The sequence below is a fragment of the Pelodiscus sinensis genome, chromosome 16 (assembly GCF_049634645.1).
Source record: "Pelodiscus sinensis isolate JC-2024 chromosome 16, ASM4963464v1, whole genome shotgun sequence".
NCBI classification, from domain to species: Eukaryota; Metazoa; Chordata; order Testudines; family Trionychidae; genus Pelodiscus; species Pelodiscus sinensis.
In genome coordinates this window covers 29,957,293-29,973,360 of record NC_134726.1, presented here as the reverse complement: position 1 = coordinate 29,973,360, position 16,068 = coordinate 29,957,293, and the positions used below count along the sequence as shown (strand labels likewise).

The 16,068-nt window shown below is 45.5% G+C and overlaps 1 protein-coding gene across 8 annotated transcripts in view; it reads right to left on the bottom strand.

The window, feature by feature from the left end:
• Window positions 1–16,068, bottom strand: part of SDK1 (sidekick cell adhesion molecule 1) — an 855,588-nt gene that overhangs the window by 483,777 nt on the left and 355,743 nt on the right. For 7 of the 8 annotated variants that reach the window (XM_075899629.1, XM_075899627.1, XM_075899628.1 and 4 more), the window contains one exon: window positions 12,469–12,616. In XM_075899629.1, the coding sequence (XP_075755744.1) occupies window positions 12,469–12,616 (148 nt within the window). Of the gene's footprint in view, window positions 1–12,468; window positions 12,617–16,068 lie in introns of those variants that run through there. The other variant, XM_075899632.1, reaches the window with a different exon arrangement.

Genomic DNA, 16,068 nt, shown 5'->3' with positions numbered 1-16,068 from the left:
CAGGAGACAATTAAGTTAGAAATTCTCTGGGATGTCAGGGATTGTCCCTTGGATCACTCCACAAGGAAAACTAACAACCTATCGGTTTTCCTAAAAGATTTAGTACGCTGCAAGTAGAAGGCCAAAGCTCTACGTACGTCTAGTGTTCCTCGCGTGGAGATGCATAAGGTTTTGGGTGAAAACCAGGTAGAACTATTGCTTCGTTAAGATGAAACTCAGACCTTAGGAATAAAGGCTGGGTGATATCTCAGAATAACACTACCCTTGTTAAAGATGGTGTACAGAGGTGAAGCCATTTGTGTGGAGATCTCACTTGCTCTACGTGCTGACGTGATAGCAATCAAGAAGACCAGCTTTAGGGTGAGAGTCTGGAGAGGTATGGTGGCTAGAGGTTCAAAGGGATGTGTTGTTAAGGTGGAGAGTACCAAGTTCAGATTCCACAGTGGAGTGGGGGTGCAGAGAGGAGGGTTTAGATTTAATAGACCTTTGAGAAACCTCTTAGTGAGGGGGTGAGCGAAGAGTGAAGTTCCCTCTATTGGTTGTCTGAACGCAGTCAGTGCCGCGAGATGGACTCTTATAGACACTAAGGCTAGTCCGTTCTGTTGCAGGTGCATCTTATAATCTAGGATGAAGGAGATCAGGACTATTTGAGGATTGAGGTTGTGTTCAGAGCACCAAGAAGTAAAACGTCACCATTTGGAAAGGTAAGTGACACGTGTGTTTTGTTTCCTACTGTGTATAAGAACATCCTTTACACGATCGGAACACAGAGCCTCAGAGGCGATGAGCCAACAAGGTACCAGGCTGACAGGTGTAGCTTATGTAGTTGAGGATGAAGGAGACAGCGTCGCTTCTGTGTCAGAAGTTTCTCGATTAATGGTAGGTGATATGGTGGACGTCATCCCAGTCGCATGAGAATTGGATACCAATGTTGGCAAGGCCACTCTGGTGCTATCAGGATGACCAAGGCTTTGTCGGACTTGATCTTCTGAAGGACTCTGAAGATAAGTGGGATAGGCGGAAAAGCGTACATGAGGAGACAGTTCCAACTGAGGAGAAAAGCGTCACCTAAATAGTGGCGACCTAGGCCTGCTCTGGAACAGAATCAGTGACACTTTCTGTTGCTGGCGGTGGCGAAAAGGTCTATTCGTGGGAAACCCCAACAGCAAAAAACAGAATGAAGGATGTGTCAATCGATTTCCCATTCGTGGTGCATTGTGAAATTCCTGCTGAGGGAATCAGCTATCGTGTTGCTGATGCCAGGTAAATAGGACGCCATAAGGGTCGTGTCGTTGGCAATGCACCAACTCCATAGTCGGGTTGCTTCCATACACAGCGATCGGGATTGTGCACCTCCCTGACAATTTATATAATACATGGTGGCTATGTTGTCTGTGAGGACGCCCACTGTGGAGTTGCGGAGGAGTATACGGAAATGTCTGCAGACATTGGCAACAGCCCTCAACTCGAGAAGATTTGTGTGTAAAAGAGACTCCTGTGGAGACCAGCGACCTTGTACAGAAAGATTGCCAATGTGAGCGCCCCAGCCAACAAGGGAGGCATTGGTAATAATGTGACAGCGAGGTGGGGGGATGCCGAAATGGAGTGCCCAAAAGTAAATTGTCGTTGACCTTCCATCAGTGGAGGGAAGACTTGACCATGGAAGGGATGGTTACCCACTTGCATACGTTGTGCGTTATGAGATCATATATTGTCATCAGCCAGTGTTGTAGTGACTGAAAGTGCAGCCTGGCATGGGGAAGGACGTAAGTCGTGGAAGCCATATGACCCATTAATTTGAGAACCGTGACAACTTGTACTAAGCGCCTGTATAGAAGTTGGTCCAATAGGTCTTGCAATGCCCGGAAACTGGGAAGGAGTAGATATACCCTTGCTGTGACTGAGTCGAGGCATGCACCTATAAATTCTAGGCTCTTAGTAGGTAGCAAAGTGGATTTGTCCTTGTTGAGAAGGAGACCTAGGAAAAGGAAAGTACCGGTAGTCATCCATACCATGTCTGAAGTTTCTGTCAATGAACATCCTTTTATTAGACAATCGTCTAAGTGAGGATATATGGTGATTCCCATGCGTCGAAGATGGCCAGCAACGACCGCGAATGTCTTTGCGAAGACCCTTGGCGGTGTGGCATGACTGAAAGGAAGTACTTAATATTGCAAGTGGTCCGCACCAATTGTGAAACGTAGAAATTTTCTGTGAGCGGGATGAACGGTCACATGGAAATAGGCATCTTTGAGGTCGAGAGCAGCAAACCAATTGCCCTGCTCCAGAGCCGGTAGAATAGAAGTTAAGGTCACCATCTTGAAACGTTGTTTTTGAATGTATTTGTTTAACTGTCGAAGGTCCAATATAGGTCTCCATCCACCAGTTTTTTTCTCCATGAGGAAATAACGGGAATAGAATCCTCTCCCTTGAAACTGAGATGGAACCCTTTCTATTGCTCCTATGTGGAGGAGATGAGAGATTTCGACCTGCAGTAGATCTTCATGAGAGGGGTCCCTGAAGAGGGTCGGGAATGGGAGTTGCGGGGGGGAGAGAACGGAATGGAATCACATAACCTGAATGGATTATTTCTAAGACCCAAGCATCTGTAGCGATCTTGGCCCATTGATTGTGAAAGATGGTGAAAGATGTGACCGAGACTCTTGGGGGGCTGCATGCTTGCTCTCAACCAATGCGTCAAATGTGCTGTTTATAGCCTGGTTGCGTCTGCACGCAGTTATTCTGATTTTGGCGTCTTATTGGTCTCTGCCACTGATCTTGCCGCGGTTGGTCGAACTGGCTGTGTTGTGGTTGCCAATGTTGTCTGGGATAGGGATAATCATAATGCCTTTGAAAAGGTGAGTAACGTTTCCTTCTGTAAGGAGGGATGTACATTCTGGGTGACAGTAAAGTTGTTCTAGTGTCCTTGTTGGAATGTAAAACTGAGTCAGTCTTATCCCCAAAGAGTGACTCCTTTTCAAAAGGCAAGTCCTCCACTTTGGATTGTAGCTCCTTTGGTACTCCTGCTGACTGGAGGACTGAGCCCTACGCATAACTACAGCAGTGGCCGTGGTGAGGGCTGAGGTGTCTGCTACGTCCATGGCAATCTGGAGACTGGTTTGAGTAGCAGCGTAACCTTCCTGGACCACTAATTTAAGAAGGGCTCTCTTAGCTTCAGGAAGGGCTTCCATAAGGTCCGTGAGCTTTGCATAATTATTGAAATTATGATTTGATAAATGCGCTAAGTAATTAGCGATTCTAAGGAGCAAAGTCGATGAGGTGTATACTTTCCTCCCAAACAAATTGAGTCTTTTTGAGTCTTTGTCAGACATGTTTGGTTTGTACTGAGGAGCTTTGGCTCGTTGCTGGGCTGCATCGAGTACCAGAGATTTGGAATGAGGGTGGGAGAACAAAAATTCTGATCCCTTTGGAGGCACAAAATAATTCTTATCAGCCCGCTTGTTAGTGAGGGAGACAGAGGCAGGAGTCTGCCAAAGTTCGTTAGCAACCTCCAAGATAGCCTCATCCAAAGGTATGGCTAATTTAGTAGAAGGGGTTGTCTGCAAATTTTTCAAGACACAGTGTTGTTTGTCCTTAGCCTCAGTGAGTTGGATTTCTTGAGAGACTGCTACCCTCTTAAAAAGATCTTGAAACTGTCTCAAGTCATCTGGTGGCAAGATGTCTCCAGGAATGACTATGTCATCAGGAGAAGAGGACTGATCAGTGGGAGATACTACAGGGAGATGTGACTCTGAGGTAACCTGAGGCTGTTGGTCTTGGAGGAGAGGCGATGAATGACGAGGTGACGAGTCCCGAGCAGAAGGTGGTGGGACAGAGTGTGGGAAGTGTCTAGAGGAGGAACAGACCGTTATGGAACGTGGAGGCGATTTGGGTGAATAATGACCACCGTGATGATGAGGTGAGAAGTCCCTATGATAGAGGGAATGGTGACAATGATCCCAGTAATAGTAGGAAGAGCACAATGGAGAACGCACATAACGACGATGCACGGTATAATCGTAGCATGAAGATGACCTTCTCGAGCAAAGAGACGGAGGAGGGGAGTATGATCTATGCCTGAGTGGTGAAGGCGAAGCAGAGAAGAGACGAGGAGACACTCAATGATGTCTAGGAGTGTCAGCCGATGGTCAGGGCAGTGTGTGTGTGTGTTTCCGGGAAAAGGTTTAACGTCCGTGTCTTTACTGCTAGGACCGGGGTCCCATCGCAGAGGGTAGCCAGCAGGCCAACAAACGCCCCTTTATAGGAAGAGCTTATTACACCTCAGATTTTAGCTGCTAGAATGCAAGATTCCTTCGCAGTGGGCAGCCTTAGGGAAAGACTGAGAGGTGCCCCAATGGACCTGTCACCTGGGAGTGACACAGATCCAAACGCCCAAGCTCTTCCTATACCTGTCCCTTATGACCAGCTGAAGTTCTTTTAAATTGTGCTTGGTTCTATTACAGCAACTGAAGGAGTCAGGTTAAAAACTTAAACAGTTACAGGTTTATTAAAAAGACTTATAAAAGCACATGGTTACAATGGCTATTGTTCTCTTTCTTAACTGTTAGCAAATACAGATTTTAAAAATAGTTACAAAGAAAATAAAGATAGAAAATAGAAATAATGGTACCAAGTGACAGCTTAATCTTTAAAGAGCTCTAAGTCTATCTGTACACTTAAGAAAAAGGACCACATCCAGGTACAATTTTTACCCCTTTCTGTGCCTCTCGACTCCAGTGTGTCAGGCCAGGGCCGGTCTCTCAATTCCTAGGAAAGACGAATACGAGGTGGGCGTCCCCTTGGAACCTCGGGAGATCAAACACCTAACCCGACCAGCAGATAGATGGTAGATTGACGCTCAGAGTAAATGTGCTGCTGGATCCATCTTTATACCCCTGGGGGCCCGTATCCTCTTTCTTATCTTAAGATGCCAAATTGTACTGGTCCGTTTTGTGGCACCAGTTCTTACAAGCAAGTTTCAACTTAATTTACACTTGCAAGAGAGATAACTAAATTGTGAGTACTAGATATTTTTTTATTGGGCGAGAGATTCCTCCCCCCACGGACGGCTGTGTGTTCATATCAATATGGGTTAAGTCAAGGGCACTCCTTGGCAGCCTCTTAGTCAGCAATTGGCATATCTCTGTTTACAGCCATTCACGGTCACACAGCCTGGGCCTTCTGCTCTGTGTGCCCTGTATGCTCCAGGCAAGCAAAAATGGATGTTACAAGGGGGGTTCCTGTCTGGCTACAAGGAGGCGTCAGAAATGCAGATGGAAGTCTGTCAGGAGGGGTATATCTTCTGGAAAGCCATGGTGATACCCTACTTGATGGTGGGGATGGAGATGGCGAAAATATAGGCGACAGTGAGACCGGAGATGGGCTACGAAAATGGTGCATCATTGCATGTGCTTTGGCAGCTGCACGCTCTTGGGCTGGTGCCGGTGCCGGCGTTCCATCCCAAGTTCGGGAGGGTGCCAAATGGTCACGCACCGAGCCCAGTGCTGTCTGCTCCTGTGCTGAAGTTATTGGGTCCCCTGAAGAGGAAGACAAAAAAATGGACATGGCACGTAGCGGTGCCGAGTGTGCCTGCGGTGCCGTTGGCAGAGTCGGTGCCGATGACTTCGGTGCTGAGGGTGACTTGGCTGCTGGAGAAGTTTCAGCGGCATGGTGAGATGCCGGGGGCACACTTTTAGACGTTTCGAGGCAGGACAAATGCTTGAAACCGAAGTGTCTTAAGTTAGATTTTGAGGTAGTTCTGCCATGAGAAGTTAAAGACAGAGATCTACTCGGCGAGGGTCTGGGTCTCTTAGGAGGAGCCCTAGACGGAGAGGAGGCACTCCGTTTCTGAGGCTGGTGCACAGGCTGGGTTGGGGAGGCTGGCAAGGTGGCTGGAGCACCTTATTGAAGAGGATCATCCGGAGCCTCATTTCGCGGTCTTGGCAGGCCCTGGCTGTAAGTTTTGAGCAGTGTACGCATTTTTGCGGTACATGGCTCTCACCAAGACAGCGGATGCACACGGCCTAGCCATCTGAGGCAGGCAGAATCCTTACATAGGGAGCATTTTTTAAAACCAGGGGAGCCCGGCATCATGGATCTCAATGCTGCTCCTTGCCTTGCTGCGCAGCTCTTTCTTTCTTCTTTTCCCCTCTCTTTTTTTTTTCAACTATGTATAAGATATAACAGGGAAGCGAAGGAAAGTGGGACTAACGGAATATGCTAAGAGGAAAAAACTTTTTTTTTACAGGAACATCAACAGATATAACTATAGAGAATTATTATAAAAAGAACTGAGGAATTATAACTGTTGGTTTTTTTTCTCACAAAAAGGTTGAATAAGAAGGGGAGATGATTGCTCCAACTGCAGCCTGAGGCGGCTGAAGAGGAACTGGTTGAGACCGGATCGCGCAGCACGGAAGACCGTGAATGCCGCGAGACGCCCCCCCCCCCCCCACGTATGCGCGGTCCAGCTGACTATAGCTTTAAACATCTCCGTCCTGCGGTGCCGGGGCAAGCCCAGCACCTAATGTGGAGCATCCACGGGGACATCACTCGAAGGAGAATAAGCTATTTCTAAATTGCATTGAAATAAGATAGGCAATTTACGTAGCTCAAATTGCGTATCATATTTTGAGTTACAGTGATGTGTTACACAGCAGCACTATTTCATAATAACAGGTGTTATTCTGAAATAACAATGTGAGCGTCTACACAGCAATTCCATTATTTCATTCGTGCAATGGCTGTTATTTTCAAGTAGTTCCCCCCCTGGACCATTCAAAGTAACTACTCCTCAGGGCCTCCTGGGGCTCTAATTTGAGTTAGCACGTCCACATTAAGGAAGCCTGCCTCGGATTAATTTCGAAGCTTCGCTGTACTGTAGACATGCTATTTCGAAATAAGCTATTTCAGAGTATTTCTTCCAGAACAGCTTATTTCAAAATAAGTGTGCAGTGTAGCATAGCCTTACACAGCAGGATTACCATCACGACTTTTCACTTGTGGAAGAAGAGACAGTAATTTATCCATTGGATCAATGTATTTTTTTCTCCAATCTAAACAACTGACAATTTTCAGCTAATGATTGAGAAACAAGTAAGAAATTGGTTTATTATATTTGTTTATTCAGAATTTAAGAAGCATCTGTTACAACTAGAGACCATACTAAGATGTGAAGTTAATATTAGACGAAAATAAGACAAAAGCCAGTCCTATTCAGTGTATTTATAAAATACCTCCAAAATAATAAAGTGATGCCAGAAATTGACAGTGCAATACCTTCTGCAATCTTAGTTTTCTAGAAACAAATTAATATTAGAATGCTAAACAGGCACAACTGAAACATTAACACTCTGTCAAGGAAAAAATGAAAATTTAAATATCAGTTTAAAAAACCAATTAGCTGCTTTAACACTGCAGTGTCAGCGCCACTGCAATTCTAATAATGGAAAATTAAATGACAGTTTCTTACCAACTACTGAAGAATTCATATTTTTGAATAATTATTCTTAATTTTGATCTTTTAAGTTCATACAATAATGACAAAGCCTGTACACTCTCCTGAATTTCCATTACAGTGATGTAAATACTACAGAATTATGGTAGTTATCCCTATGTTCCCAGTTGGCCTGACTCTCATTCATACCAACACCCATTTACAGCATCCTGGAACTATAAAGGAACCTTAAAGAGTGTATAACTTTAAAGTTTGCTTACTTTTAAGTCCACTTTACACTGCCAAAACAGCAGAGGAGCCTTCATGTAAATAAGAACTTGTTCCAACAGGTTTTTGAGCAAATGGTTTTCTTAAATGGCATCACAGTGAAAAAAATTAGTCCCAGCTTTCTCTTTGGAATAGTGATAAGATGTTTCAGCATGGAATAACCCTCTATGGTCTCTCCAGTTCGTGCACTGAGAAAATGTTTACACCACAATTTGACACCTGAGTTTGGCCCACGCCAGGTGCCTCACACTCATGGGGCTTGAGCTAAGGGGCTATTTAAATGTGGTATAAACGTTTGGGCTTGGAGTAGAGACTGACTTCTAGGAATCTGTGAGGTGGGTGGGTCTCACAGCTTGAGCTGCAGCCTGAGCAAAATCTCTACACCACCATTAAATGGCCCCTAGAGTGAGGCCTGCAAGCCCAAGTTAGCTGGCAAGGGCCCGTCATGGGTTTTAATTGCAACGTAGACATACCCTGAATGTTTCTTCGGCCTTTTGACGGACCCACGGGGGTCCGCACTGCCGAGGGGGAGGCCCCGTCCCCCCACGGCCGCCGCCATCGCTGGTTGGGGCAATCTCGGCCTCCGGCTCAGCGGGAGAGCGCATGGGCAGGAATAACCCCCGTCCATCGTGCAAGTGGTCCCCCTTCCCCCACCCACATCTACCCCAAGGGTTCACGGCCACGCCAGTAAGCCAGAAACCTAACCCAGCTACCAGATACTTTTTCTGGACCCCGCCCTGGGTATGGGCTAGACTTCAGGGCTGTGGACCCTACTCAACCCTTTTATAGGGGGACTCACGGGTTCGCTGAACACTCCCTCCCGATTCGGGAGAGGCAGATCGCACCCGAAGACCTGTCCCGAAGGGCAGGGGACCAAAGAACCAGACCCAAGTCAGGCGGTGGGTTCTCTGAACCCCCCTTCTGGGTGGGAGGGGATGGTCACACCCTTAATACCCATCACAGGCCTGATTAAAGTTTAATGTTGTCAAATGGGAGATATTGTAGCTGACTGACTGGCTGATTGATTTAGTTGTGGGGGCGGGGAGAGCGCAACCTCCTTCTCTAAATACTCATAAATAGGATATAAAGTGATCTGTATCAATTTAGGAATACATGTCACCCAAAGCAATTTAAAAGCATCCACACAAAGGGTTGAAAAAATGATTCAGTTAAATCGATAGAACTTGATTTCAAACAGGAAGGCAGTGGCTCAGAAAACTCTTGCTCAGGGGCAAGTAGTTCAGTCTCCATAGGGGAGGCACTACACATTTGTCACCATTACAGAGCTAGCTGTGCCTCTAGCTTCCAACGGCACACCCCTCAGGTTGCAGATTTCATGTCTTCACTTCTCTCACGGTAGCAACCTGTGATTCTCACACTCCTAGGCCAGATCCTGGGCTGCAGGACCCTGGGTATACACCACACTTACCCAACAGGTCTGACTAGGTTAGATACCTGCAGTTCTTTCTGGCAGGAGCTTGTAGGACCACTAGTTAACACAGGGATGTGAAGCAACCTTCTTAAATCAAAGTTTTATCTTCAGTTAGAAACAGCATAAGGAAAGAGAAATTTGATTTGAAAACAACAGCCAGCCAGCCTGCATATCTATCTTACATAACCCTCTCCCATCCCACCCTGCAAAGGCCTTGCTTCTTCAGACACTCAAACAGGAGTCTGCTTGTGTCAATCTCTTCTCTGAAAACAGTTCCCAAACATGTGCTTGATCTCCTGCAAAGACGTTTAAAAACCGCTTGTGGCTCTTTTGTTTGGCTTGTTGCCAGCACTGTAAAACAAGCTTTGTATCTTGGAAGGAGTCAATGAATATATTCCTCACAGATAAGAGGAACTTTTTCCTAATGTCCAACCTAAACCTCCCTTGCTGCAGTTTAAGTCCATTGCTTCTTGTTCTATCCTCAGAGGCCAGGAAGAATAAGTTTTCTCCCTCCTCCTTGTGACACCCTTTTAGATACCTGAAATACCTTTTAGATATCATGTCCCCTCTCAATCTTCTCTTTTCCAAACTAAATGAGCCCAATTCTTCCTTTATAGGTTATGTTCGCTAGACCTTTAATCATTCTTGTTGCTCTTCTCTGGACCTTCTCCAACTTCTCCACATCTTTCTTGAAATATGGTGCCCAGAACTGGACAAAATACTCAACAGAGGCCTAATCTTTGCAGAGTACAGCGGAAGAATGACTTCTAGTGTCTTGCTCACAACACACCTGTTAATGAATCCTAGAATCATATTTGCTTTTTTTGCAACAGCGTCACACTTTTGACTCATATTTAGCTTGTGGTCCACTATAACTCCTAGATCCCTTTCTGCCGTACTCCTTCCTAGACAGTCGCTTCCCATTCTGTATGTGTGAAACTGATTGTTCCTTCTTAAGTGGAGCACTTTTCATTTGTCTTTATTAAACTTCATCCTGTTTATCTGAGACCATTTCTCCAATTTGTCCAGATCATTTTGAATTATGACCCTATCCTCCAGATTAGTCGCAACCCCTCCCAGCTTGGTATCATCCGCAAACTTAATAAGCATACTTTCTATGCCAATATCTAAATTGTTGATGAAGATATTGAACAGAGCCAGTCCCAAAACAGACCCCTGCGGAAACCCACTTGTTATACCTTTCCAGCAGGATTGTGAACCATTAATAACTACTCTCTCAGGGTGTCTACACTACCACCATAGTTCAAACTAGGGTGGTTAATGTAGGCAACCAGAGTTGCAAATGAAGCCCGGGATTTGAATTTCCCGGGCTTCATTTGCATATTGCCGGGCGCTGCCATTTTTAAATGTCCGCTAGTTCGGACTTCGTGCCCGCGGCTACACACGGCACGACCTAGGTAGTTCGGATTAGGCTTCCTATTCCGAACTACCGGTACACCTCATTCCACGAGGAGTAACGGCAGTTCGTAATAGGAAGCCTAATCCGAACTACCTAGTTCGTGCCACGTGTAGCCGCGGGCACGGAGTCCGAACTAGTGGACATTTAAAAATGGCGGCGCCCGGCAATATGCAAATGAAGCCCGGGAAATTCAAATCCCAGGCTTCATTTGCAACTCCGGTTGCCTACATTAACCACCCTAGTTCGAACTAGGGTGGTAGTGTAGACATACCCTGAGTATGGTTATCCAGCCAGTTATGCACCCACCTTATAGTAGCCCCATCTACGTAGTATTTGCCTAGTTTATTGAAAAGAATATCATGCGAGACCGTATCAAACGCCTTACTAAAGTCTAGGTATACCACATCCACTGCTTCTCCCTTATCCACAAGACTCGTTCTCCTATCAAAGGGTATGTCTACACTACCACCCTAGTTCGAACTAGGGTGGTTAATGTAGTCATTCGAAGTTGCAAATGAAGCCCGGGATTTAAATATCCAGGGCTTCATTTGCATCTCACCGGGAGCCGCCATTTTTAAACCCCCGTTAGTGCGAGGAGTAACGGTAGTGGGAGAGGGGACAGGGAAACCTGCAAGGAGGGAGCTGGAAGGGGGAAGCAAGGGGAAGAAGGGGAAGGGGGAAGCTCAGGGCTCAGGCTTGGGGTTCTGGCCAGACCAACTTGATTTTCATGCAAACCTGCTCCTAAGTTAGCATGTGGCCTTTGGTGGCCAAGCTGGCAGCTATCCCACCATAGACGGATGCATTCCTCCATCTAGTGCAGAGATCATGGATGTAGGGGCATCCCCCAAACCTGGATAGTTCCATTACCCCCGTGCTGCATGGGGAGCGCAGACCCCAAACAGCCGCTTGCGCAGCTTGCTCCCAAAGTCAGCCAAGTGCCACGGCGGGAGGCAACAGCGCCACCCAGAGGGAACAGCCAGCGTTTCAGAATTACAGAGTCACAGACATTGGGCTACTATATATATGATAACTTTGCTGTGTAGATGTACCTCATGACTCTCCAAATTAAAAGTCAAACTCAAAAGCCTTTTTTCCCTACTAAGAACTCTTTAACATTCAGCAGCCAACCTGGAACACAAAATTATCTGTCACCATAAGCTACCAGCTCCTGGATCCTTCAGAAAATCTTGTTCACCAAAAATCTTTGATAACCCAGTAGTTCCCTATTAGATTTGACAAGGAGGCAGGGGCCCCAAAAAATTGTAAATGCTGCAATTAACAACATAAAGCTGTAAATAAATCCTGAGCATAATGATAGAAGTTGGCATTTTAAATATCTTAGGTAAGGGATAAACTAGTACACCTTGAAAAAATGCTTACCTAATCACAGTGCAACCTTGCCATGAGTGGGTGAACTGCTAATTAGACTAACAGAAATAAAACTGCAGGTAGGATAAAAGGATAAAGAGAAATAATCAGTGATTACAGTTTTAGTGTCAAGGAAAATAGCAGCAAGCAGAGTTCAAAATAAAATGCAGCCTTATAAGTAAACACCAGCATTCATTAAATTAGTGCATTCAAGTAAATACAATCCAGGGACTAACACTTCTCTGAAGCACACCAAGAAAATGAATGGGAGGAGGAGAAAGTAACCATTCTCCATTACCTCTGCCTGCTGCTGTATAACAACCATTAAGATCACATGAATTATTTTGTTGAATTACTTAAGAATTTCAGAGCCAGTCTTGAAACGCCATTTATCTCAAACTTGGTATGAGCTAGACTACTTCATTCTCTTTAAACCTTAATTAGTCTGCTTAAAATGTATGATGTTATCAAATGTAATTAGTCAGATTTCACATCATTATTATTTTGAACTTCACATCAACTTACATTCTGCTACTCGGTATAATCTTGTGTCCATCTCTAAACCAAGTCACTTGTGGTCTGGGATAGCTGATGATGTGGAGGAAATCTAGAACTGCAGCTTGTCCTTGCGATACTGTTTTTCCTTGGTCTGTGTCCATGAAATTTCCCATATCTGAAGGAAAAAAAATTATTCAAAGTCCTGGAAGTTTCTTCTCCATCTCTTTTCTGTTTATTTTAAAGGCATCAGAGAAAAAGTTACATTTTATAATCATGATTGCCATAATTAAGAAAAAGATATGGCTGGAGTGTTGATTAATGCAACATTCAGGTGTGCAGTGAGACAAAAGGCAAAACAGAGTATCTCCAGTGCACACAAGAAGTGGATCATTCAGCACTGGTGAATGATGTAATGTATCCTGTGGAATACTGGACTTCAACCCCCCGCAGAAAGTGTCCTTTTTAAATGTACAGATAATTTTGGAATATATTTTTACATTGCAAAAAATAATTGTTAATATAGATGCAGAAGTAGTGTAAATGCTTTATGAAGTCTTTAGCAGTTTTCTTGCTTCCAAGTCTTTCTGGTCATGCTACTCCAGTGCTCTTTTCCCTTTTGCCTCTAGCCACAGGCATATCAGCACCATGGTCTAGTCATACCAGTAGGCAATCAGATTGACACCGAGGGTATGTCTACACTACAAAGTTAATTAGAACTAGCAGCCGTTAGTTCGAATTAACTTTAATAGTGGTTATACGTACAAACCGCTAGTTCGAATTTAAATCGAACTAGAGGAGCGCTTAATTTGAATTAGGTAAACCTCATTCTACGAGGAGTAATGCCTAGTTCGAATTAAGTAGTTCGAATTAAGGGCTGTGTAGCCACTTAATTCGAACTAGTTGGAGGATAGCCCTTCCCAGCTTGCCCTGGTGCCCACTCTAGGCCAAACCAGGGAAACTCTTCTGCCCCCCTCCCGGCCCTGGAGCCCTTAAAGGGGCACGGTCTGGCTATAGTGCTTGTGCCAGTTCCAAGCCTGCCAGCACCCAGCCAGCAGACCCTGCACCTGGCACTGCATGAGCCAGCCACCCGCTGCCACCCAGCCCTCCGCCTCTTTCCAGGACCAGGCTGGCGGCTCCCAGGAGCCTGCCCGGGGCCACAAGAGGCGGGCGCCTGCCTGGTCTAGTGCAGAGATCGTGGACCTCATCGAGGTTTGAGGGGAGGCCTCCAACGTCCATGATCTCCACACTAGACACAGGAATGCAGCCGTCTAGGGCAGGATAGCTGCCAGCCTGGCCACCAAAGGCCACATGCGAACCCAGAAGCAGGTTTGCATGAAAATCAAGTTGTTCCAGTGAGACCCCCGACCCTGAGCCCTGAGCTTAGAACATAAGAATGGCCATACTGGGTCAGATCAGAGGTCCATCTAGCCCAGTAGTCTGTCACAGCGGCCACCACCAGGAACCCCGGGAGGGGATGGACCGAAGACAATGATCAAGCCATTTGTCTCATGCCATCCATCTCCAGCCTTCCACAAGCAGCGGCCAGGAACACCGTTCCTACCACCTGGCTAATAGCACTACATGGACCCAACCTCCATGAATTTATCTAACTTCTCTTTAAACTCTGTTATAGTTATAGCCTTCACAGCCTCCTGTGGCAAGGAGTTCTACAGGTTCATTATGTGCTGTGTGAAGAAGAACTTTCTTTTATTAGTTTTAAACCTGCTGCCCATTAATTCCATTTGGTGTCCTCTAGTCCTTATATTATGGGAACTAATGAAGAACTTTTCCTTATTCACCGTCTCCACACCATTAATGCTTTTATATACCTCTATCATATCCCCCCTAAGTCTCCTCTTTTCTAAGCTGAAAAGTCCCAGACTCTTTAGCCTCTCTTCATATGGGACCTGTTCCAACCCCGTACTCATTTTAGTTGCCCTTTTCTGAACACTTTCCAAGGCCAAAATATCTTTTTTGAGGTGAGGAGACCACATCTGTACACAGTACTGAAAATATGGCATACCATAGTTTTATACTTCCCCTCCTCTTTCTTCCCCTGGCTTCCCCCTTCCAGCTCCCTCCTCCCAGGTTTCCACCTCCCCTCCTTTTCCCAGTCTCCCCAGAGGTTAATCCCCCCCCCCCAATTTTGTTAAATAAAGAGAGTTTCTATTTTTGAACACATGTCCTTTATTTTTTACATCAGGAAGGGGGGCTAGGGAAGGGTAAGTGGAAGGAGGTGAGAGAGGAATGGGACACGAGCCACCGATGGGGAGGACTGGGGTGGCTCTGCAGGCTCCTCGGGGTGGAAGCTCTCCTGCAGGGCCTCCTGGATCCTGACAGCCCCCCGATTGACCCCCCCGGATGGCAGCCTGCAGCAAGTACAGCTGGGCTGATGGCCAAGTGTTGTGATGTGCCGAGTGTGGGCACTCAGGGCACTCCAAGTTAGGACTGCTTTGCTGTCCCTCATCGAGTTCGACAAGCAAGCGGGGAACCCTGAGAATTGTCTGTCTGGGGTGGGAGTCGGGTCCCTTTAAGCACAGCCCTCGGCTAGCCTGAGGCAGCAGCTCTACACCCTAAGTTCTAACCTGATGCCCTGCTGACACTGGTTCCGGCCAGCCTTAACTTCGGTTCAGGGTCCAATGTGGACATGCTTTTTCGAATTAGCAAAATGCTAATTCGAATTAGTTTTTAGGTCTAGATGCACTAATTCAAAGTAGCTTATTTCTAATTAACTAATTTGAATTAAGTTAGTTCGAATTAGTGCTGTAGTGTAGACATACCCTGAGGGACCATTATAGGCTCACTTGGCTATCCCTGCAGGATCAAGGCGATGGTTATCTGCAATATTTCAGCATTGAAATTAGTCTGTGACAGGCTCCATTAATGTGTACACCCTATCGTGGACCCAGTGCCCCTGGGAAATACTTTGGGGAGCTGTGGGAGGCCTCCCGGAGGCCAATTACTTCAAATTAGCAAAACTGGAGTGTCCGTGCAAATGTTATTTTGGACATAGAAGTTCAGAATTAGTGTTATTCCTCATGAAAAGCAGGAGTACAGAGTTCGAATTCCATAGGCCCTTATTTCAGAATAATGGGCTTGGTAGTATGGATGCACTTTTTACAAATTTGAACTTGTGGGGGTGTTATTTTGGATTAAGGTCCTTGTGTAGACCAGGCCTGACACTTTAAAAATGTAAACTTCTACTATGGTCCTCCCTTTAAAATACAGTTTTTCTTCCCTGCTTTTGTTTTCTCTTGCCTCATACTTCCATTCTTTGAGCTGAAGATTTCTACTCTCCTGCCCTCAAAAAACCTGAATATATTTTATTTTTTCCTTAAATTAGCAAATTGGTGTACAAAAATAGTTGTTTTGTTTTCCCCACTGAATTTCCATCTCCCAAAGCCCAGGCAGTCACTATTAAAGTTCTCTGGAGCAGAAAGGGATGTAGAAAGGCATGATCCCGCAACCCTGTGTAAGAATAGAAGTATGAGACTGAAGGCAGAGCAAAAACTGGGAAAAAAACCACACAATATTCTTACAAGGGTTTTAATCATCTTTATGATTTTTACATTACTTATTCAGATATAATCAACACTGTTTTTCCATATTTTTGTTTATAACTAATCA